Raw genomic sequence first — 24,381 nt, forward strand, 5'->3', positions numbered from 1 at the left:
ACCTTCTATAGTCAGCTCACCTAGCATAATCAAAAGGCAGATTGATAATCTATCTATGGATTTTTCTGAATTACAGGATGTTCAAAACCTGCTGAGCTTAGGTTTGGAAAGTGGCTCAAAAGAGCAAGAGATCAATTGTCATGGGTGTTTCAAACCCAAATCAGTCTTTTATCTGGTTCAGACAAGGGGAGATATTCTCCTCAAATTTCAGAAAAGAATTGAAGCTGATTTGGTTAAATTGTCAAACAAACCCAGTGACATCCCTTGCAATTTATCCAAACAGGAAAAATTGGCATTGGAAACTTTAAAGAATAATGAACAGCTAGTAATAAAGACTGCAGAAAAGGGAGGGAATATAGTGGTTTGGGATAGGCAATCATACAAGAGAGAAATATTACGGCAATTAAATAATCAGGATGATTATAGGGTCCTTTCAGGAGACCCCACATCAATATTCAGGATGGAATTTAAGTCCCTTGTGGATGATGGCTTAGAACTTAATCATTTGGATCAAAAGTACCTATGATTATTTACTTATCGAAGAACCGATAATACCCATATTCCATATACTCCCAAAAGTTCACAAATCCTTAACTGACATCAAAAGGAGTCCTATTGTTTCAGGCATTGGCACCCTCTGTGAACCATTGTCAAACTGGCTTGATAGCCTTTTACAACCACTTGTTCCCAATTTATTCAGTTATTTGTGAGATACAAAACATCTTCTACAGATTTTAGACAATTTTAAATGGGAACAACACTATAGCTGGGCTACAGTAGATGTTGTGTCTTTATACGCATCAATCCCACATCAAATGGGACTTGGTGCTATAAAGTTTTTTCTGCTGAGAGATACAAATTACACTGTTGAATTCATTCATTTCACACTGAGGGTCGCACATTTCCTCCTTTCCCATAATTACTTCAGGTTTGCTAATATATATTATCTCCAAATTAGAGGAACTGCCATGGGGGCAAAATTTGCTCCAGCATATGCAAATCTAACAATGGGATGGTGGGAGATTATACACATTTTTGGAGATGATAATATATTTGCTAGTGAAATAAATAGATTCATCAATGATTTTCTCTTTATTTGGAAAGGAAGTGAAAGTGGGCTGGAGGAATTTGTGCGATCTCTCAATATGAATCCATGGGATCTCAAATTCAGATTTAAAACTAACAAAGAAGTATACCTTACCTAGATCTAGTATTAAAAGCTGATAAAGCAACAGAATAGTGACAACTATCAATTGTAAACCAATCTCGGGAAATACCATACTCCATGGGAAAAGCAATCATCCCCATAGTGTGCCACACTCAATAGCGAATTTGCTCTCTCTCTCTCCACCCTCTTTTGCTCTCTCTCTCCACCCTCTTTTGCTCCCTCTCTCCACCCTCTATTGCTCTCTCTCTCTCTCTCTCTCTCCCCCCTCTCTTTTTGCTGTCTCTTTCCAACCCTCTCCGCCCCCGCTCTCTTTTGGGCTCGCTCTCCCCTCTCTTTTGCTCTCTCTCTCCCCTCTCTTTTGCTCTCTCTCTCCCCTCTCTTTTGCTCTCTCCCTACCCCTCTCTCTTGCTCTCTCTCCCCTCTCTTTTGCTCTCTCTACCCTCCCCCTCTCTTTTCCATGCTCTCTCTCCCCTCTTTTGTGCTCTCCCCCCTCTCTTTTGAGCTCTCTCCCTCTCCCCCCTCTTATGCTCTCTATCCCCCCTCTGTTTTCCTCTCTCTCTCCCCCTCTCTTTTGCGCTCTCTCCCCTTTTTTGTGCTTTCTGCCCTCTCTTTTGCTCTCGCTCCCCTCTCTTTTGCTCGCTCTCTCCCCTTTCTCCCCCCTCTGTTTTGCTGTCTATCTCCCCTTTTTTGCTCTCTCTCTCCCCTTTTTTTGCTTTCCTTCCCCCTCTCTCTTTTGAGGTCTCTCTCCCACTCTTTTGCTCTATCTCCCCTCTTTTGAGCTCACGCCCGCACGACCCACGCCACACCCGGCCAAGCCCTGCCCACGGCACGCCCCCCTCACACCTGGTTGGCCCCAGGTGCCAGGTCAGTCTGAGACTCTGTTGAAGGCCAGGTGTGTTTGTCCTCCCACAGTCTCTACTGCGCATAACAGCTTCGGACAAACACACATGGCCTTTAATATTATAGGATATATATATATATATATATATATATATATATATATATATATATATATATATATATATAAAATTTCCGCTAGTCACAGATATAACTGAAATTTTCACTAGTCCCAGATGAGTAAGAAATTGCAGAGCATAAAGTAAACAAAATGGCTTCAATATTAGCCAGTTTGTCAGTAAAACCAGTATTTTTGTTTCATTATTTTCCCTATGGGCTTTGCATCATGTTTGGGGTTAGACTTAACTGTCTGGTTGCTGGGAGCCGTACAAATGTCTGTAAGTGCTGGTGAGTACCAAAGCTATGCAGGTAAATGGGATGGGTACCTGATCCACTTTGGGATTCCATTTCCGTGTTTTGTATGTGTGTTACATAAGTAATTACTAAAGGCTGTTTCACCCTGGTCTGTATCTCAATTTGATTGAAAGCATTGCATTGAGTGGCTGTAGGTAGGGACTAGGGGAGGAAGTGACCTTGACATGATTCTGGGCTTAAAGGGATAGAAAACCCCAACATTTTATTTCATGATTTAAATAGAACATACAATTATAAACAACTTTCATATTTACTTCTATTATCAAATTTGCTTCATTCTCGTGTTATCCTTTGCTGAAGGAACAGCAGTGCACTACAGGCAGCAAGCCATTCAGATAGCCAATCACCAGAGACAAAATGAGCAAAAGCCAGCTCCCACTAATGTAGGATATGTGCGTAAGCTATAACAAGAGAACAAAGCACATTTAAAAATTGAAGTGAATATAAAAGTGCTCTATCTGAATCATGTATGTTTAATTTTCCCTTTTCAATCCCTTTAAACCATTTGGCCAAATGCTGTAACTAACTCTTCCATTTTGCTTTTAATTAGCAGTGTGCTTGCAAGAGAGTGCCAGAGTTATACATATACAGTACATACACACGTTTGCACGTCTTCTTCATAATAAATGATTAATATTATTCACAGAGTTTAGATACTTACAAGGTTCTCTATGTCGGTCCGCGCCAGCACATACGTTTTCACATTATTATTCTGGTGCAATAATGTATAAAGCAGCAGAGTTGCCTGATCAGACTTCTGCTGCTCGCACAGGGCCGTATACAAGCTGTTGAAATTTATCTGGAATGAGTGGACATTTGGAGCAGGCTGCAAAGAACTGTCTGAAATAGAAGACAAAAACATTAGCTAATATGTCTTTATATAAACATATTGTGTGTGATATTTAAGTTAAAAGGTAAAAAAAAAGCAACAACAAAAGCAGAGCAGTATTGATTTCACTGATTTCTGTGCGGGGATGGCCAGATTTTATGTTTAAAATGTACATTAAAAAACAAACAAGTGACCAGCGCCTGATGTGGAATAGCACACACTCCAACTAGTTAAAGGGATCGCACAAATCCCCAAAGAGCAACTATACAGATAAAAAAGGGTACTAGGGAGCGCTCCCACCTGGAGCTAAAGTGCTAATAGACAAATGTTCTATCTAATCCTAAAATCCAATGTAGAAAATAAACCGCAATGGCTAAGGGCTAAAAAGAACAATAATATAATAACAGAATGGTGCTGGTTACAAATATATAAATAATTTAGTAAATAATTTATTTTACAAATAATAAGGTCGACCTTAAGACACAGTAAATAACAATGATATATATGAAAAATAAAAAATAAAAACCGATAAAAACAAATACACTCTCTATAAATAGAGAGAATAAAAGGACATAATCAATTCAATAGCACAGTGTATATTTTCCAAACAAACGAATGTAAAGTTCCACAAGCGAATCCTTTGGAAAAGTAGGGTGGAGGCCAAAGGACAATGTCCTCTTATGTAAATAGAGAGTGCATTTGTTTTTATCGGTTTTTATATTTTATTTTCATATATATCATTGTTATTTACTGTGTCTTAAGGTCGACCTTATTATTTGTAAAAGAAATTATTTATATATTTGTAACCAGCACCATTCTGTTATTATAACATTGTTCTTTTTAGCCCTTAGCCATTGCGGTTTATTTTCTACATTGGATTTTAGGATTAGATAGAACATTTGTCTATTAGCACTTTAGCTCCAGGTGGGAGCGCTCCCTAGTACACTTTTTTACCTGTAAAATGTACATTAAGCAAAAACCAAAACCAGAAATGTCCTAGATCTCTAGCAACAAGGTCAAACTAATAATATTGCCTTGAGTCAGATACAACATGCAGTTTTAAAAACTTTCCATTTTACTTCCATTATCAAATTGATTTCATTCTCTTGGTATCCTTTGTTCAGTAAATCACCTCTTGAGCACTTAAAAAAAGATACATTGTTGCAAACACTGCCATATACTGCTCAAGACACACACGTGAAAGAGGTATGGTAAAATCATATTAAAGGGGCGTCAAACCCCAAATTACGTCTATTATCAAATTTGCTTCATTCTCTATGTATAATTTGCTGAAGGAGCAGAATTGCACTACTGAGAGCTAGCTAAACACATAAAGTTAGCCAATTACAGGAGACAACTGCACGCAGGCACCAATCAGCACCTAGCTCCCACTAGTGTAGGATATGTGCAGATTCTTTTTCAACAGGTGATAAAACGAGAACAAAGTGCATTTGACAATAGAAGTGAATTTGAAAGTGTCTTAAAAATGACACCACACTATCTGAATCATGCAATTTTTTTATTGACTTTCCTATCCCTTTAACCAAGAGAGCTGAGAACAACACTGTAATGAGCCTACTGACTCTTGTTTTAGAGTACAATATTTTCATTAGCATGATGTTTGGTGTGGGTTCTACTTTATAATGCACATATTTAAAGAAAGGAAATTTATGCTTACCTGATAAATTTGTTTCTTTTATGATATGACGAGTCCACGGATTTCATCCTTACTTATGGGATTACGCCTCCTGGTCAGCAGGAGGAGGCAAAGAGCACCACAGCAGAGCTGTATAAATAGCTCCTCCCTTCCCTCCCACTCCAGTCATTCGACCGAAGTTAGGAAGAGAAAGGAAAAGCCAAAGGTGCAGAGGTGACTAAAGTTTAACAAAAATTGTAACGGTACCAACCGGATACCAAGGGTTAACACCAGGGAACAATGTCCTGCATAGGGAATCAGCAGTTCACAACCCAGCCAGTTTTCAGGTTTTAAACAGAATAACACTTTATTTGAAGGCAGCATACAGATTTATACAGGTTTTTGACCCCCCCCCCCCCCAGATGGGGGTGGAAAGAATGTTGTACATTAGATAAAAGGGAGAAGCGCCCTTGACATGATACAATAGGATTATATTACTTAAACACTTCAACCACAGGACACTCTTGACTCTCCTTATCACTTAGGCGTTTCTCTCTGGGGGTGATCAAACAATAGAATGCTAAGCATTAATTAGATTGTAGCTGGAGCCAGCCACTTGTGGTTAGAAAATAAAGTTAACACTTTCAGTCCTGACCGAAGGGTCTGTCACAGACAACCTTTCTTACGTTATAGTCCAGAAGTGGCTAGGTTTGCCACAATGCTCCCCCAGAACCAAGCCGGCATACACAGTCTGATCCCAACGGATCGGCTTGGGGATGTCCGGGGCAACAACTTTCGGCTCAAGTAAGCTACGGGGTGTTCTCCGCCATCTGCTCCAACTTGGCTCAGTACTGCCCCCACCCCAAACATGGAAGCGTCTCTTCCCGGAGGGACTGGGCTTGGGTAGTCACAGGGTTAACATTAGCGGGATCCATGGGAGCATAGGCAGAAACAAGGGGGGCCAAGTCATTTCCAAGGAGAACATCAGCAGGTAAGTCCTTCTTGACCCCCACATTCACAAGTCTAGCGCCCACTCCCCAATCCAAATGTACCCTGGCAACAGGTAGGCGGAACACAGTGCCCCCTGCTACCCTCACAGCCACAGTGTCTCCAGTGTGCTGTTTCTCAGGCACCAAGTTCTCTTGAAGCAAGGTCATGGTAGCACCAGTATCCCGTAGACAACTGACCTCCTTCCCATTCACTTTAACCCGTTGCCGGTTATTCCGGTGGGCAGCTTGCACGGGGTCTGCTTCATGTAGGCTGCCCCAGCATTCTGGCGCCTCTACGTAGCGGGCCACAGGCTGAGGATTATGTGGGATTCCGCCAGCGGGTCTTCTCCAGGACTGTGCTTGATTCGCTGCATTTAGGGGACACTCTGGTCTTTTGTGCCCTAGTTGCTTACATCCAAAGCACCGAATAGGTTGTGAGTAGCCCCGCGAATTGAACCGGGCTCTCTGAGGGTAGTTCGTGGCCGGAGGCCGTGTGGTATAGCGGTGCGCCGGGGGTTGGTAACTGGCAGCTGCTGGGGTGACTGGGGGTCTGTACTCCACTCTAGCAGTGGGCAATCGGTATACTGCTCCCCCTGCCCCTCGTACTGCCACGGATCCGCCAGTGGGTGCTGTATCCGGCACCAAATGGGGAGCTATCAGGGTTAAAGTAGCTCCCGAATCCCGAAGTCCCTGGACCGACATCACCTCATGCAGAATTCCCAGGGGTTCCTCGGCTTGGGTGCTCAACACCTCATGAGCGGCTGGCTCCGTTTGGTAATGGTGAGCAGCCGCCCTTGGGGCCAGGTTCTGTCTGACCTGGTTCCAAGCTTGTCTGCTCCGATTTTGGGTGCACTCACGTGCCATATGTCCCCACTGCTTGCAGGTGTGGCATTGTATATTAGCCCGTCCGTTGTTAGGCTGTAGTCCATGGTGCCTCCTGGCATCAAAATGCTGGTCTGCTAATCTGGCTGCTTCGGTTAAGGTGAGGGGTTTTCGATCTCTCACCCATTCTTGGGCTTCTGGGGACAAGCCGTTAAAGAATTGCTCCAACAGCATCAGTTGTCGCAATTCTTCCATGGTGGTAGCTTGGCTGGCCTGTATCCACCCCTGAGATGCTTGATCCAGCTTGTGGGCCCACTCTGCATGGGAATCTCTTTCTGGCTTGCGCAGGCCTCTAAACTTGCGCCGGTATGCCTCTGAGGTAATGGCATATCTTTCCAAGATCGCTCTCTTCACTTTAGCGTAATCCTTGCTGTCCTCCCTGGGTACAGCGCGATACGCTTCCGCTGCCCTACCGGCTAGCTTGCCTGCTAGCACCGGCACCCATACGGACTGCTCCAAATCATGTAACTCGCACAGTCTCTCAAAATCCTGTAAATACCCATCAATCTCATCCTTCTCCTCACAAAACATTTTAAATGCATGGTATGGGATTTTGGGTCTTACTGGGTTGCTGAGTGCGTCCAAAATGGATTCTGCTCGGGAGGATGCATTCCGCGGACTGTGTGCCATCACGTACTCCTGCACATCTGCCATTACCACGGATAGCATATCCCGTGGTACAGGTTGGGGTAAAAATTCCAGCCTGGTCCTCATTTCCCTCTGGTATAGGGTCTCCTCCATGGCTGCTGGAGGCGTAGCGCTGCGAGCTCTGTCTCCCTCCATCAGCTCAGCAATTAATATAGCCTTGGGTTTGAAGCTGCCTATCTTTCCCCTGGCTTCTAGCAGTTCCTTTTACGTTTGTCTCTTTAGCTTAGAATAATCCATCTCCATTCACTTCGGTCCCTGGTACTCCTTCCATCTTAGTCAGTATTGTAGTAATCCCCCTCTTCCTGAGGTTACTGGCTTGTGTAGTTGCTCTTCTGGGCGATAAGGTTCATTCCGTCGCTTGCCACCAATTGTAACGGTACCAACCGGATACCAAGGGTTAACACCAGGGAACAATGTCCTGCATAGGGAATCAGCAGTTCACAACCCAGCCAGTTTTCAGGTTTTAAACAGAATAACACTTTATTTGAAGGCAGCATACAGATTTATACAGGTTTTTGACCCCCCCCCCCCCCAGATGGGGGTGGAAAGAATGTTGTACATTAGATAAAAGGGAGAAGCGTCCTTGACATGATACAATAGGATTATATTACTTAAACACTTCAACCACAGGACACTCTTGACTCTCCTTATCACTTAGGCGTTTCTCTCTGGGGGTGATCAAACAATAGAATGCTAAGCATTAATTAGATTGTAGCTGGAGCCAGCCACTTGTGGTTAGAAAATAAAGTTAACACTTTCAGTCCTGACCGAAGGGTCTGTCACAGACAACCTTTCTTACGTTATAGTCCAGAAGTGGCTAGGTTTGCCACAATGCTCCCCCAGAACCAAGCCGGCATACACAGTCTGATCCCAACGGATCGGCTTGGGGATGTCCGGGGCAACAACTTTCGGCTCAAGTAAGCTACGGGGTGTTCTCCGCCATCCTGTATAAATAGCTCCTCCCTTCCCTCCCACTCCAGTCATTCGACCGAAGTTAGGAAGAGAAAGGAAAAGCCAAAGGTGCAGAGGTGACTAAAGTTTAACAAAAATAAATACCTGTCTTAGAAATGACAGGGTGGGCCGTGGACTCGTCATATCGTAAAAAAAAACAAATTTATCAGGTAAGCATAAATTTCCTTTTCTTTTACAAGATATGACGAGTCCACGGATTTCATCCTTACTTATGGGATACAATACCAAAGCTATAGGACACGGATGAAAGGGTGGGACAAGACAGGAACCTAAATGGAAGGCACCACTGCTTGAAGAACCTTTCTCCCAAAAACAGCCTCTGACGAGGCAAAAGTATCAAATTTGTAAAATTTGGAAAAAGTGTGAAGAGACGACCAAGTTGCAGCCTTGCAAATCTGTTCAACAGAAGCATCGTTTTTAAATGCCCATGAGGAAGCCACAGCCCTAGTAGAATGAGCCGTAATTCTTTCAGGAGGCTGCTGTCCAGTAGTCTCATATGCAAAACGGATGATACTCTTCAGCCAAAAAGAAAGAGGTAGCCGTAACTTTCTGGCCCCTACGTTTTCCAGAAAAAAACAACAAAAAATTAAGATGATTAACAAAATTCTTTAGTCGCCTGCAAGTAAAACTTCAGGGCATGGACCAAGTTATGTAACAGACGCTCCTTCTTAGAAGAAGGATTAGGACACAAGGAAGGAACAACAATTTCCTGATTAATATTCTTATTAGAAACAACCTTAGGAAGGAAACCAGGTTTGGTACGTAACACCACATTATCAGAATGGAAAATAAGATAAGGAGAATCACATTGTAAAGCTGAAAGCTCAGAAACTCTGCGAGCAGAAGAAATAGCAACAAAAAATAAAAAACTCTCCAAGATAACAACTTAATATCTATGGAATGCATGGGTTCAAACGGAACCCCTTGAAGAACATTAAGAACTAAATTCAAACTAACAACTTAATATCTATGGAATGCATGGGTTCAAACGGAACCCCTTGAAGAACATTAAGAACTAAATTCAAACTCCAAGGTGAAGCAATTGGTCTAAACACAGGCTTGATTCTAGTCAGAGCCTGACAAAAAGATTGAACGTCTGGAACATCTGCCAGACGCTTGTGTAGCAAAATAGACAACTTGCTGATAACCATTTCTCCAATCCTTCTTTGAGAAAAGATAAAATCCTGGGAATCCTAACCCTACTCCATGAGTAGCCCTTGGATTCGCACCAATAAAGATATTTACGCCATATCTTATGGTAAATCTTTCTGGTAACAAGCTTACGTGCCTGAATCAAGGTATCAATGACCGAATCAGAGAACTCAGTCAGCTGCAGAGAAACTAGATTCGGATGATGGAAGGGTCCCCACTCCTATTGGGAAGTTATAGACTGACGATTTCTCCCTGAGAAAAATAGTACTCACTGGCACCATTTTAAAATAAAAAAAGTTCTTGATTGAAGAATCTAAACTAACACCTCACTTTACCTCTTCCTATCACTAACACAGGCAAAGAGAATGACTGGAGTGGGAGGGAAGGGAGGAGCTATATATACAGCTCTGCTGTGGTGCTCTTTGCCTCCTCATGCTGACCAGGAGGCGTAATCCCATAAGTAAGGATGAAATCCGTGGACTCGTCATATCTTGTAAAAGAAAATATGAAACCCAACATTTTTAATTAATGATTCAGCTAGTGCATACAATTCAACTTTCAATTTATTGATATCTAATTAGCTTAATACTCTTAGCATTCTATCTTGAAAAGCATACCTCCTTCAACAAAGGATACCAACAGAACGTAGCAAAACTGATAAATATTGTGAAGTTGTTTAAAAATGTATGTTCTATCTGAATCATGAAAGATAAAATTTGGGTTTCATGTCCCTTTAAAAAGACAAAAAAGGGGGGGCGGAGTTAACTGCCGAGCAGAGTGGCAGCACTGAATGGGAGCTCCGTACCAAATACTCCACTTTATCTATAAATAACACTAAGAAAGTATTAATTTGGGTTCAGAAGAACCGACAGGCATTTATTTATACCAGCTCATTAACTTTTGAAGCTCTAATATAGTGTCAAGTAGCCCTTGATACGGGATTGCAGCCCGGTGCAGACCCAGCATTATAGGCACTGGTAGATCGGAAGGACTTAGTTGTCTATTGCGACACTCTTGAGGACAACGCCGGATTGCTTACCCTGGTATGTAGCTTCTTAGCTCTCTCATACCTCCCGGGACACTTAGCGATCACACACGCCAAAGAGAAGGAGACTTGAGAAGGGAGAGTTTTGGCGCGAACAGTCGCCATTTTGTTGAGAGATCGCTTGCATCGGCCTTAAGTAGAGGAATAACTTAGGGGAGAGACGTCCGACATCGGAAGCTGCACTATCTATACACCTCCTTACCAGACCCGCACTCGCAGCCACTCCTCTCCGGTTGGACTGAAAGACACAGGAGGCTTGCCGGATAAGAGACGGTACCAGTCTTTTGGTTATAGAGGGACTCTTCATACAGGTATCGATTCTGCTTATTATGGGGTATTTCTGTTGCCAGGCTGGTTAGCCTCATTCTTGACCTGTAAATCCTCACAGCCCCAACTACGATCCGGATTACAAGCCTAGACCAGCTATTAATAAAGACTGTCTTTTCAGCCTTCTATCTTTAAGCAGAGATGAGATAGCTATAGAACCGGCCTAATACACATCTGGGGGTATTAATTGCAATACACTGCAACCTATAAAATTCACTATATTAACCAATCACTGAACTGAGACTGCAATAGGGGAAAACAGATTACTTCCTAGCACTATCTACTGAGCCAGACATATAAGAGCACTTCATAGATCTACAGTGTACCTACATCTCACAATTGGGTGGTGTCATTTGCAACTCTCCTGGGAAGATTGGGATCAGTGTCTAAAGTGCCTTATGCTGGTGCTGCTGAAACAAAAACAGGAGCGCTTTTTGAAATATTTTATTACTGCTGGCTTGCTCTCTCTCCCCTCCATTTCCTGCTAGCCTAACAGTTAGCAGGTCATATCCCACATCCCCTGCCCGACTTCGTCCAGTGGGGACATTCTCCCTGGGGTAGAGAGAGTTCTCCTATTATTCTATTCTGCCAGAGACAGCTATTATAAACTCTCCTCTGTGTGATTGGAAGGGTATGAGAGAGAGACATCAGCTATGGAGTAGCTGATTGCAGGAGGGTGTGCTGAAACGGCCTGATATGATTGCCTTGAGTTAGCCCAAGAACTATTACTACATTGTCTATAACACAAACATCACCTGCTTGCCTCTATGATATGGAGGCAAAATCTGCAAAAATGCACCTAAAGATGTGAATGGCAATGAACTGAAAAGAAAACAAATGGTAAACCTAAATGAGTGAGTGGAGACAACGAATTAACAGATGTTATAATCCATTTTGGAGCTACTAGCAGAGGTCCTGGCAGCAAAAGGTCTTTGGAAGGGAGTAGCGTGGGAGCTTAAACTTATCTGCTAAAACAACTTTATCTTCAACCCATAACTAGCGCAGTGTAGTGGAACTACAGCAATAGCCACCATGGCCACAAGGAAAGGGTCCAAAGGTGACAAAGGACTGAAATCTTTATCGGTAGATACCTTTTTCAAAACTTCCAAGGTCCCTAAATCTCAAGAGCATGGGTTGGCGGAAACTGAGGAAGATATGGAATCTGACAATGAGGAGGGGTCTGAGGAACTAATTCCTGCAACTAAAGCAGACCTGCAAACACTGGTATCCAAACAGGACATAGCTTCTAACTTTGAAAAACTATGGGAGAAGATGGATAGCTTCCAAGCCACAGTCACCAACAGTCTTACGGACATTAAAACAGAGATACTGGAGCTGGGAAATCGGGTTGATTCCTTGGAAACAGCTACAGAGGAGATGGGGGAGGAGGTTACATCTGTCACACAATCCCTTACTTCCCAAAACCAAACAATATTGGAGCTAGAGGAAAAGATTGAAGATCTGGAGAACAGGAGCAGGCGGTCTAACATTAGACTCAAAGGGAGTCCTGAAAACATAGGCGCAGAAGACCTTCATAGCTATCTTCAACAGCTGTTCCATGCCATATTAGGTGAGTCAACAGATGCTGAATACCCTATCGAGAGGGCACACAGAGCCCTCAAGGCGAAACCCAAAACGGACCAACCGCCAAGAGATGTTATTATCAAGTTTTTACGATTTCCCGACAGAGAAAAAATCCTAGTGGCTGCGAGGCAGAACCCCACTTTCAAATTTAAAGGAAACATCATCCAGTTCTTCCAAGATCTCTGCATCAAGACACTGCAAAAAAGATATGCGCTGAGACCTCTCACTCTTCTCCTGAGGAAGAACAATATACCATACAGATGGGGATTTCCCTTTGCACTTCATGTGATGAGGAATGGCAAAATGGCTACTATCAAGACTACTGGAGAGATCCCAGATATCTGCAAGTTTCTGGACTTGGAGCTACCCAGTAACTTGGCAATCGAGTCATCATCTCATTCTCCGGAAATGTCCACATCAAAGGCGAAACCCCAGAGACCGAAATGGAAGAAGATAACTAAGAAGACAGCTAAAACCTGAACTGCTTAGACATTAGGTAACTAGCATGTGTGAGAGTATCTTTACTCACCATGGTAACATTTGCGGTGCCTTCCTCCCCGGATGGTACCGCGGATAGACGAAAGGTTAATTTGGTTTTAGACTCAAGGGTCAGACTTGAATCATTCACTCATTGGAAGGTATGTTAAGCAGGCAATTCATGTTGGGATTGTACGGTACACCTACTTTGTAACGGTTTTGTTAAATGTGTTTTCAAAAGTTTAACTATTATAAATGTTTGTTTTTCTTGTTCTTGCTTATACTTTTATTATACAAATGCACAAAATGTTGTACGGTTGTTCTATGCTCATCAAACACAAGTAGGTCACAGAGCTGTGGGGATCTGAAAGAGAAGTTAAGCACGATAGAACAGAAGGGGGAGTCTGACATGTTTATATTTACAGGAGGTAATAGATGGCCTTTACAACCGAATGGGATCCCTGCTACTGAAGGTAGGAACAGCACACAGTGTTGGTATGACGGGTGTAATGGTGCTGCCTAAGATAGTTTTGATCTCGCATAATGCGAGAGGATTAAACACTGATATCAAAAGAAGAACGGCCATGTCACATTATAGGAGATTAAGAGCCAACATTATTTATTTACAAGAGACTCACTTCCTGAAAGATACTATTCCTAAATACTGGGCAAGAGATTATTCCAGGCAGTATCACTCTGCATTGGATTCAAAAAAGAGAGGAGTCTCCATTTTAATACATACCTCAATACCATTTATACATAAAGAGACTATCTCTGACAAAGAGGGGAGATATCTTCTGGTATTTGGCCAAATCGACAAGGTAGAAGTACTCTTATGCAATATTTATGCCCCTAACGAGCAGCAGGACAAATTCTTTACCACAATCTCTAACTTACTAACTAATTGGTCCAGACTACGGATAATTTTGGCAGGAGATTTTAACATTGACCTCCAATCCTTGACCAGGCTGACAGCTACACAGCAATCTAAAAAGAAACAGAGGCAGAAGACAATAGCTAAAAACATTAGGGGGACACTAGATCAACACTCATTACAGGACACTTGGCAGATGTTAAATGGGGATAACGGGGGCACGACTTACTATTCTTCTTCCCATGGCAGCTATTCCAAGATAGATTATGTGTTTACCAGCCAGATTTTACAACCAGCCATACACTCTCTAGATATCCATCCATGTGTCTGGTCAGATCACTCCTTAACATCAATGACATTAGGGGATCTTTCGGAACCACAGAGAATAAAAACATGGACATATGATGCATTCTGCACTAAAAGTCCACTTATTAAAGATAAAATCTTAAATGACCTGAAAGAATACTGGCAAATTAATGTAGACTCCACCGACAACCCCATTACGCCTTGGGCAGCACACAAAGCGGTGGTCAGGGGTATCCTAATCAAAGAAAAAACATTATACAAAAAAAAGAAGGAAAACACAATTAACCAGTTAAACACCGAAATTGCTTCACTAGAACAGGCACATAAATTAAACAACTCTAAAAAAACGTTACACAGGCTTCTTGGCAAAAGACAAACTTTGCAATCTATATTAAATGAGCAGTCTATAAGAGCGGCAAACAGATTGAAAACAAATTATTTTATTTTTGCCAATAAGCCTGACAAATATCTTGCAAAAAAGCTCAGAGATAGTTACCAATCCCTCTCCATACCATGCCTCCAGACACCCACTGGTCAAACAACCACACACCCCCAGGAAATTGTTAATACATTTGCCCAATTCTACAGTAAATTATATGACGGTATGAAGGTACAACACACTCCTCAGACAGAAGACACTTTTGCTTCCTTTTTACAGAAAGCAAATCTGACACCAATAGTTGAGGAGGATAGAACTGTCTTGAATGCAGGGGTCACGAGAGCAGAGGTGATAGCGGCGGTTAAAGATCTTAAACCTGGTAAGGCCCCGGGACCCGATGGGTTCCCGGGGGAATACTATAAGGCGTTTCGTGAGGCTCTGGTGCCACACCTTGTGGTGTTTGCTAACCATATCATGAAAGGAGAAAAGATACCCGAGGATCTTCTTCGGGCTAAGATAGTGGTGATACCAAAACAGGGAAAGAATCCCAAATTGTGTAGCAGTTACAGGCCAATTTCCCTCATCAACCAAGATATTAAGATAGTAACGAAAATCCTAGCCAATAGACTAAAGCATATTTTACCCAAAATAATACACCCTGATCAGGTGGGATTTATTAAGGATAGAGAAGCCCCAGATAACATTCATAGAATGATATCAGTCATAGATATACTAAGAGATAGGAGAGTGCCTTCTCTGATCCTGTCACTGGATGCGGAGAAGGCATTCGATAGAGTCGATTGGAAATACATGCTGGCGTTATTGTCAACGCTTGGGTTTGAAGGGGACTTCCTGACAGCTATTAAAGGGCTATATTCGTCACCTACAGCATTTGTCAGGGCAATTGGACATCAGTCAAAAAACATACGCATACTAAATGGAACCAGACAGGGATGCCCACTTTCCCCTTTGATTTTTGCTATATGTATTGAACCGTTAGCGGCCTATATACGCAATTGCCCTGATATATCTGGCTTGGAGGTAGGGAAAATACACCACAAAATCACTCTATTCGCGGACGACGTACTACTCACTATTTCAAAACCCCTGCAATCGCTGCCTTATGTATATCAAGCTTTACATCTGTTCTCTCAGATATCTGGTTACAAAATTAATGCGGATAAATGCGAAGCGCTCCCTCTATCCATTCCGAAACATACCATCAAATTGATTGAGGCAAACTTTGATTTTAGATGGGTCCCAGGAGGCTTAAAATACTTAGGAATAAAACTAATGTCGCACTCTTCACAACTGTATGAGGCTAACTACACTCCTATGCTAAAAACAATTAGGTCTGACCTAGGGAAATGGGGAAAAACAGAATTTATGTTTACCTGATAAATTACTTTCTCCAACGGTGTGTCCGGTCCACGGCGTCATCCTTACTTGTGGGATATTCTCTTCCCCAACAGGAAATGGCAAAGAGCCCAGCAAAGCTGGTCACATGATCCCTCCTAGGCTCCGCCTACCCCAGTCATTCGACCGACGTTAAGGAGGAATATTTGCATAGGAGAAACCATATGGTACCGTGGTGACTGTAGTTAAAGAAAAAAAAATTATCAGACCTGATTAAAAAAAAAAAACCAGGGCGGGCCGTGGACCGGACACACCGTTGGAGAAAGTAATTTATCAGGTAAACATAAATTCTGTTTTCTCCAACATTGGTGTGTCCGGTCCACGGCGTCATCCTTACTTGTGGGAACCAATACCAAAGCTTTAGGACACGGATGAAGGGAGGGAGCAAATCAGGTCACCTAAATGGAAGGCACCACGGCTTGCAAAACCTTTCTCCCAAAAATAGCCTCAGAAGAAGCAAAAGTATCAAACTTGTAAAATTTGGTAAAAGTGTGCAGTGAAGACCAAGTCGCTGCCCTACATATCTGATCAACAGAAGCCTCGTTCTTGAAGGCCCATGTGGAAGCCACAGCCCTAGTGGAATGAGCTGTGATTCTTTCGGGAGGCTGCCGTCCGGCAGTCTCGTAAGCCAATCTGATGATGCTTTTAATCCAAAAAGAGAGAGAGGTAGAAGTTGCTTTTTGACCTCTCCTTTTACCGGAATAAACAACAAACAAGGAAGATGTTTGTCTAAAATCCTTTGTAGCATCTAAATAGAATTTTAGAGCGCGAACAACATCCAAATTGTGCAACAAACGTTCCTTCTTTGAAACTGGTTTCGGACACAGAGAAGGTACGATAATCTCCTGGTTAATGTTTTTGTTAGAAACAACTTTTGGAAGAAAACCAGGTTTAGTACGTAAAACCACCTTATCTGCATGGAACACCAGATAAGGAGGAGAACACTGCAGAGCAGATAATTCTGAAACTCTTCTAGCAGAAGAAATTGCAACTAAAAACAAAACTTTCCAAGATAATAACTTAATATCAACGGAATGCAAGGGTTCAAACGGAACCCCCTGAAGAACTGAAAGAACTAAATTGAGACTCCAAGGAGGAGTCAAAGGTTTGTAAACAGGCTTAATTCTAACCAGAGCCTGAACAAAGGCTTGAACATCTGGCACAGCGGCCAGCTTTTTGTGAAGTAACACAGACAAGGCAGAAATCTGTCCCTTCAGGGAACTTGCAGATAATCCTTTTTCCAATCCTTCTTGAAGGAAGGATAGAATCCTAGGAATCTTAACCTTGTCCCAAGGGAATCCTTTAGATTCACACAAACAGATATATTTTTTCCAAATTTTGTGGTAAATCTTTCTAGTTACAGGCTTTCTGGCCTGAACAAGAGTATCGATAACAGAATCTGAGAATCCTCGCTTCGATAAGATCAAGCGTTCAATCTCCAAGCAGTCAGCTGGAGTGAAACCAGATTCGGATGTTCGAACGGACCCTGAACAAGAAGGTCTCGTCTCAAAGGTAGCTTCCAAGGAGGAGCCGATGACATATTCACCAGATCTGCATACCAAGTCCTGCGTGGCCACGCAGGAGCTATCAAGATCACCGACGCCCTCTCCTGATTGATCCTGGCTACCAGCCTGGGGATGAGAGGAAACGGCGGGAACACATAAGCTAGTTTGAAGGTCCAAGGTGCTACTAGTGCATCCACTAGAGCCGCCTTGGGATCCCTGGATCTGGACCCGTAGCAAGGAACTTTGAAGTTCTGACGAGAGGCCATCAGATCCATGTCTGGAATGCCCCACAGCTGAGTGACTTGGGCAAAGATTTCCGGATTGAGTTCCCACTCCCCCGGATGCAATGTCTGACGACTCAGAAAATCCGCTTCCCAATTTTCCACTCCTGGGATGTGGATAGCAGACAGGTGGCAGGAGTGAGACTCCGCCCATAGAATGATTTTGGTCACTTCTTCCATCGCCAGGGAACTCCTTGTTCCCCCCTGATGGTTGATGTACGCAACAGTTGTCATGTTGTCTGATTGAAACCGTATGAACTTGGCCCTCGCTAGCTGAGGCCAAGCCTTGAGAGCATTGAATATCGCTCACAGTTCCAGAATATTTATCGGTAGAAGAGATTCTTCCCGAGACCAAAGACCCTGAGCTTTCAGGGATCCCCAGACCGCGCCCCAGCCCATCAGACTGGCGTCGGTCGTGACAATGACCCACTCTGGTCTGCGGAATGTCATCCCTCGTGACAGGTTGTCCAGGGACAGCCACCAACGGAGTGAGTCTCTGGTCCTCTGATTTACTTGTATCTTCGGAGACAAGTCTGTATAGTCCCCATTCCACTGACTGAGCATGCACAGTTGTAATGGTCTTAGATGAATGCGTGCAAAAGGAACTATGTCCATTGCCGCTACCATCAACCCGATCACTTCCATGCACTGAGCTATGGAAGGAAGAGGAACGGAATGAAGTATCCGACAAGAGTCTAGAAGTTTTGTTTTTCTGGCCTCTGTCAGAAAAATCCTCATTTCTAAGGAGTCTATTATTGTTCCCAAGAAGGGAACCCTTGTTGACGGAGATAGAGAACTCTTTTCCACGTTCACTTTCCATCCGTGAGATCTGAGAAAGGCCAGGACAATGTCCGTGTGAGCCTTTGCTTGAGGAAGGGACGACGCTTGAATCAGAATGTCGTCCAAGTAAGGTACTACAGCAATGCCCCTTGGTCTTAGCACAGCTAGAAGGGACCCTAGTACCTTTGTGAAGATCCTTGGAGCAGTGGCTAATCCGAAAGGAAGCGCCACGAACTGGTAATGTTTGTCCAGGAATGCGAACCTCAGGAACCGATGATGTTCCTTGTGGATAGGAATATGTAGATACGCATCCTTTAAATCCACCGTGGTCATGAATTGACCTTCCTGGATGGAAGGAAGAATAGTTCGAATGGTTTCCATCTTGAACGATGGAACCTTGAGAAACTTGTTTAAGATCTTGAGATCTGTGGAACCTCCCCCTTGGGGGAAGTCCCTTGAATTCCAGAAGATAACCTTGGGAGACTATTTCTAGCGCCCAAGGATCCAGAACATCTCTTGCCCAAGCCTGAGCGAAGAGAGAGAGTCTGCCCCCCACCAGATCCGGTCCCGGATCGGGGGCCAACATTTCATGCTGTCTTGGTAGCAGTGGCAGGTTTCTTGGCCTGCTTTCCCTTGTTCCAGCCTTGCATTGGTCTCCAAGCTGGCTTGGCTTGAGAAGTATTACCCTCTTGCTTAGAGGACGTAGCACTTTGGGCTGGTCCGTTTCTACGAAAGGGACGAAAATTAGGTTTATTTTTTGCCTTGAAAGGCCGATCCTGAGGAAGGGCGTGGCCCTTACCCCCAGTGATATCCGAGATAATCTCTTTCAAGTCAGGGCCAAACAGCGTTTTCCCCTTGAAAGGAATGTTAAGTAGCTTGTTCTTGGAAGACGCATCAGCCGACCAAGATTTCAACCAAAGCGCTCTGCGCGCCACAATAGCAAACCCAGAATTCTTAGCCGCTAACCTAGCCAATTGCAAAGTGGCGTCTAGGGTGAAAGAATTAGCCAATTTGAGAGCATTGATTCTGTCCATAATCTCCTCATAAGGAGGAGAATCACTGTCAACCGCCCTTATCAGCTCATCGAACCAGAAACATGCGGCTGTAGCGACAGGGACAATGCATGAAATTGGTTGTAGAAGGAAACCCTGCTGAACAAACATCTTTTTAAGCAAACCTTCTAATTTTTTATCCATAGGATCTTTGAAAGCACAACTATCCTCTATGGGTATAGTGGTGCGTTTGTTTAAAGTGGAAACCGCTCCCTCGACCTTGGGGACTGTCTGCCATAAGTCCTTTCTGGGGTCGACCATAGGAAACAATTTTTTAAATATGGGGGGAGGGACGAAAGGAATATCGGGCCTTTCCCATTCTTTATTAACAATGTCCGCCACCCGCTTGGGTATAGGAAAAGCTTCTGGGAGCCCCGGCACCTCTAGGAACTTGTCCATTTTACATAGTTTCTCTGGGATGACCAACTTGTCACAATCATCCAGAGTGGATAATACCTCCTTAAGCAGAATGCGGAGATGTTCCAACTTAAATTTAAATGCAATCACATCAGGTTCAGCTTGTTGAGAAATGTTCCCTGAATCAGTAATTTCTCCCTCAGACAAAACCTCCCTGGCCCCATCAGACTGAGTTAGGGGCCCTTCAGAAATATTAATATCAGCGTCGTCATGCTCTTCAGTATCTAAAACAGAGCAGTCGCGCTTACGCTGATAAGTGTTCATTTTGGCTAAAATGTTTTTGACAGAATTATCCATTACAGCCGTTAATTGTTGCATAGTAAGGAGTATTGGCGCGCTAGATGTACTAGGGGCCTCCTGAGTGGGCAAGACTCGTGTAGACGAAGGAGGGAATGATGCAGTACCATGCTTACTCCCCTCACTTGAGGAATCATCTTGGGCATCATTGTCATTGTCACATAAATCACATTTATTTAAATGAATAGGAATTCTGGCTTCCCCACATTCAGAACACAGTCTATCTGGTAGTTCAGACATGTTAAACAGGCATAAACTTGATAACAAGTACAAAAAACGTTTTAAAATAAAACCGTTACTGTCACTTTAAATTTTAAACTGAACACACTTTATTACTGCAAATGCGAAAAAACATGAAGGAATTGTACAAAATTCACCAAATTTTCACCACAGTGTCTTAAAGCCTTAAAAGTATTGCACACCAAATTTGGAAGCTTTAACCCTTAAAATAACGGAACCGGAGCCGTTTTGAACTTTAACCCCTTTACAGTCCCTGGTATCTGCTTTGCTGAGACCCAACCAAGCCCCAAGGGGAATACGATACCAAATGACGCCTTCAGAAAGTCTTTTCTAAGTATCAGAGCTCCTCTCACATGCGACTGCATGCCATGCCTCTCAAAAACAAGTGCGCAACACCGGCGCGAAAATGAGGCTCTGCCTATGCTTTGGGAAAGCCCCTAAAGAATAAGGTGTCTAAAACAGTGCCTGCCGATATTATTATATCAAAATACCCAGATAAAATGATTCCTCAAGGCTAAATATGTGTTAATAATCAATCGATTTAGCCCAAAAAAAGTCTACAGTCTTAATAAGCCCTTTTTTGAAGCCCTTATTTACAATCGTAATAAACATGGCTTACCGGATCCCAGAGGGAAAATGACAGCTTCCAGCATTACATCGTCTTGTTAGAATGTGTCATACCTCAAGCAGCAAGAGACTGCTCACTGTTCCCCCAACTGAAGTTAATTGCTCTCAACAGTCCTGTGTGGAACAGCCATGGATTTTAGTGACGGTTGCTAAAATCATTTTCCTCATACAAACAGAAATCTTCATCTCTTTTCTGTTTCTGAGTAAATAGTACATACCAGCACTATTTCAAAATAACAAACTCTTGATTGAATAATAAAAACTACAGTTAAACACTAAAAAACTCTAAGCCATCTCCGTGGAGATGTTGCCTGTACAACGGCAAAGAGAATGACTGGGGTAGGCGGAGCCTAGGAGGGATCATGTGACCAGCTTTGCTGGGCTCTTTGCCATTTCCTGTTGGGGAAGAGAATATCCCACAAGTAAGGATGACGCCGTGGACCGGACACACCTATGTTGGAGAAACTTGGTTTTTCTTGGTATGGGAGACTGTCCGCAGTTAAAATGACAATTCTACCGAGAATTCTATACTTGTTTAGGGTACTCCCAATTAAGGTCAATGTTGCTGACATAATTAATCTTCAAAGAGATATTCATAGATTCTTACGAAACAACAAACACCCGAGAATCCCACACCATATTTTAAACAGACATAGGCAATTAGGGGGGGTGGGTGCCCCAAATTTGCTCGATTACTATAAAGCAGCGAGACTGGCCCAAGACTCTGTGTTGAGCAGGAGACAAGATGATGTTCTATGGCCTGCCTTAGAGGCGGCGCTGGTAGGACAGGAGACCCCAGATGGCATTCTCTGGTGCAGAGAGCTGTCTAAGAAACATGATAGCTATCAAAACAAGATTACATTAATCTCTAGACAGCAATGGCCATCTTTCCAACAAATAGAAAAACTCCTTCCTTCGTGTTCAAAGATAATGCCTTTAAAATACCTCCTCAACGAGGATTGTAAACACTATATTAAAAAATGGGAGAACAAGGGATTGTACAGAGTAGCAGACATTTACTCCCAAGGTAGACTACTGACATTCACTCAGCTTCAGCAGACACTTGAGCCCCTCACACTTCATTGGTTTCTGTATCTACAGGTAACGTCAGCTATACATACATATATGACTAAACACTCGACACCTAGCAAACAATCTGCTCTTGAACAATTGTGCACGGCAAACACTAGACCCAAGAGAGCTATCTCCAGACTATATATCTCTGTTCAAGAAACTAGAAATGACACCAAAACTTCACTAGTGCTAAAGTGGGAAGCAGATATAGACAAAGAGCTTGAATTAGATAGATGGAATGAGGTGATTTACCATGCCAGCAAAGGCCTTATCAGTGCTGACTTAAGAGAGAATATCTTAAAAACATCTTTTAGATGGTATTTGACTCCGACACAAACAGCTCATATGGGAAAAAAGGGCTCCAGACTCTGTTACAGAGGATGTGGGGTGGTAGGATCTTACCTCCATATGTGGTGGGAATGTCCTAAGGTTAATAAGATATGGCAGAGTCTATCCTCACTCCTGAGAATAATATTAAGTGAGCAGATCTGCCTCACTCCCGCTCAGGCATTGCTACATGAGCACATTCCCAGACTAAACAAGCATATTAATACATTTATTAGAATACTATGTACCACAACTAGAATAGTGATTGCTAAGTACTGGAAAATGGAAATCCCATCATGGGCGGAAGTATTAGCTAGAATTCAGTTAGTATATCTGATGTATGAGTCTGCTGCATGGGTGCAGGATACGGAATCTCAATTCCAGAAGGTCTGGTACTATTGGATACTAGAGAAGAACAATAGAGCAATTGATGAAATAGGGGAGGGAGCTGCAGAAGCGAGATTAGATGGAGGTATGTCGAGAAGAGGGGCTGAGGGAGAGGGAGGACAGGTAAGCTCAGAGATGAACCACAGACACAGACCAAGATGAGACAGTAATATTCAGATGGGATAGAGATACACTGTACAATGTTGAAATGAGGTTCTATAAGTACGATTTGTGCATTTTTTTTTTTTATTTTTTTTTTATTTATTTATTTTTTTTTTCGTTTATTTTTATTTTTCTCTGTTTTCGCTCTGTTTTACTTAAGCTTATTTTGGCTATTGTTATTATAAAATGGTTATTGAAGTTGGAAATATTTGAAATGTATGCCCCCAGCATCCAGATGTTCCTTGTTGGGATCTTTTTATTGTTGGTGATACAAAAGAAAACTATAAGGGGAACTATATGCTAAAAACAAATGCTCACTCCAAACGGACTGTATAAACTGAAAGGTTTTAACCTTATACAAATAAAAATGTAGCAGCCTTTACGACGAGAGTCGAAACAGGTGCAGTCATAAACTTTGGGAAGTCTCAATACTGAAAAGACTTTTTCTTTTTTTTTTCTTTTTCTTTTGAAAAATGGGACACCATAGCGGGAGAATTTCTTATGTAATACAATAACTGTAACCTGTGTTCTGATGTTTCTTTATGTTTAATTGTCTGTACTTGCCCTGATGTTATGTTTGGAGGAGTGTGGGTAATAAAAATATTTCATTTAAAAAGACAAAAAAGAAGGGGGGGGGGGGCGTATGTAGTAAAATAAATTGTTATTTTCTGTATCTCTTCAACGGCTGCAACAACCTCCTCAGGAACACTTGCTCCCTCATTAAATATACCTCCAAGCGATATGCATACACATATCTGGATACCTATTAGATCCGTGTCACTCAAGGATACTTGCGCAGTAGGGAAATATAACTAGCAACGGAAAAAGTAGAACCACTTTTTTCTTTCTTTCTTTCATGGTTTAAAAAGAGCATGCCAATTTAAACAACTTTCCAATTTACTTCTGTTTTCTAATTTGCTTCATTCTCTTGATATCATTTGTTGAAAAGCATATCTAAATAGACACAGTAGCTTCTAATTGGTGGTAGGGGTGTGCATGACTATCTTTTTTAATAATCGACAAGTCGAAAGCTGTTTCTTTTGACTAGTCGAGTAGTCGAAATCACCCCCTACTGCCAGAAAATAGGTAAATAAATACAAAATATTTTTAATGTAATTGTAATTTTTTTAAATTTATTTTTAAAACAAATGTCATAATCGACACAACAACCCTTATATGGGAACAAAAAACTAAATATGCAAAGTGCGTCCATGCAAGTTTTTATTTAATAAAAACATCAACTATTTATTTGGCAATGCCCATATTATTTTGATTA

General features: G+C 42.5%; 1 protein-coding gene across 2 annotated transcripts in view; it reads right to left on the bottom strand.

Annotated features, from left to right (window-relative positions):
- Positions 1–24,381, bottom strand: part of DYM (dymeclin) — a 1,389,654-nt gene that overhangs the window by 849,748 nt on the left and 515,525 nt on the right. For both annotated transcript variants that reach the window (XM_053701098.1, XM_053701099.1), the window contains exon 10: positions 3,102–3,280. In XM_053701098.1, coding sequence (XP_053557073.1) covers positions 3,102–3,280 — 179 coding nt within the window. The remainder of the gene's footprint in view (positions 1–3,101; positions 3,281–24,381) is intronic.

The sequence above is a fragment of the Bombina bombina genome, chromosome 2, assembly GCF_027579735.1.
Source record: "Bombina bombina isolate aBomBom1 chromosome 2, aBomBom1.pri, whole genome shotgun sequence".
NCBI classification, from domain to species: domain Eukaryota; kingdom Metazoa; phylum Chordata; class Amphibia; order Anura; family Bombinatoridae; genus Bombina; species Bombina bombina.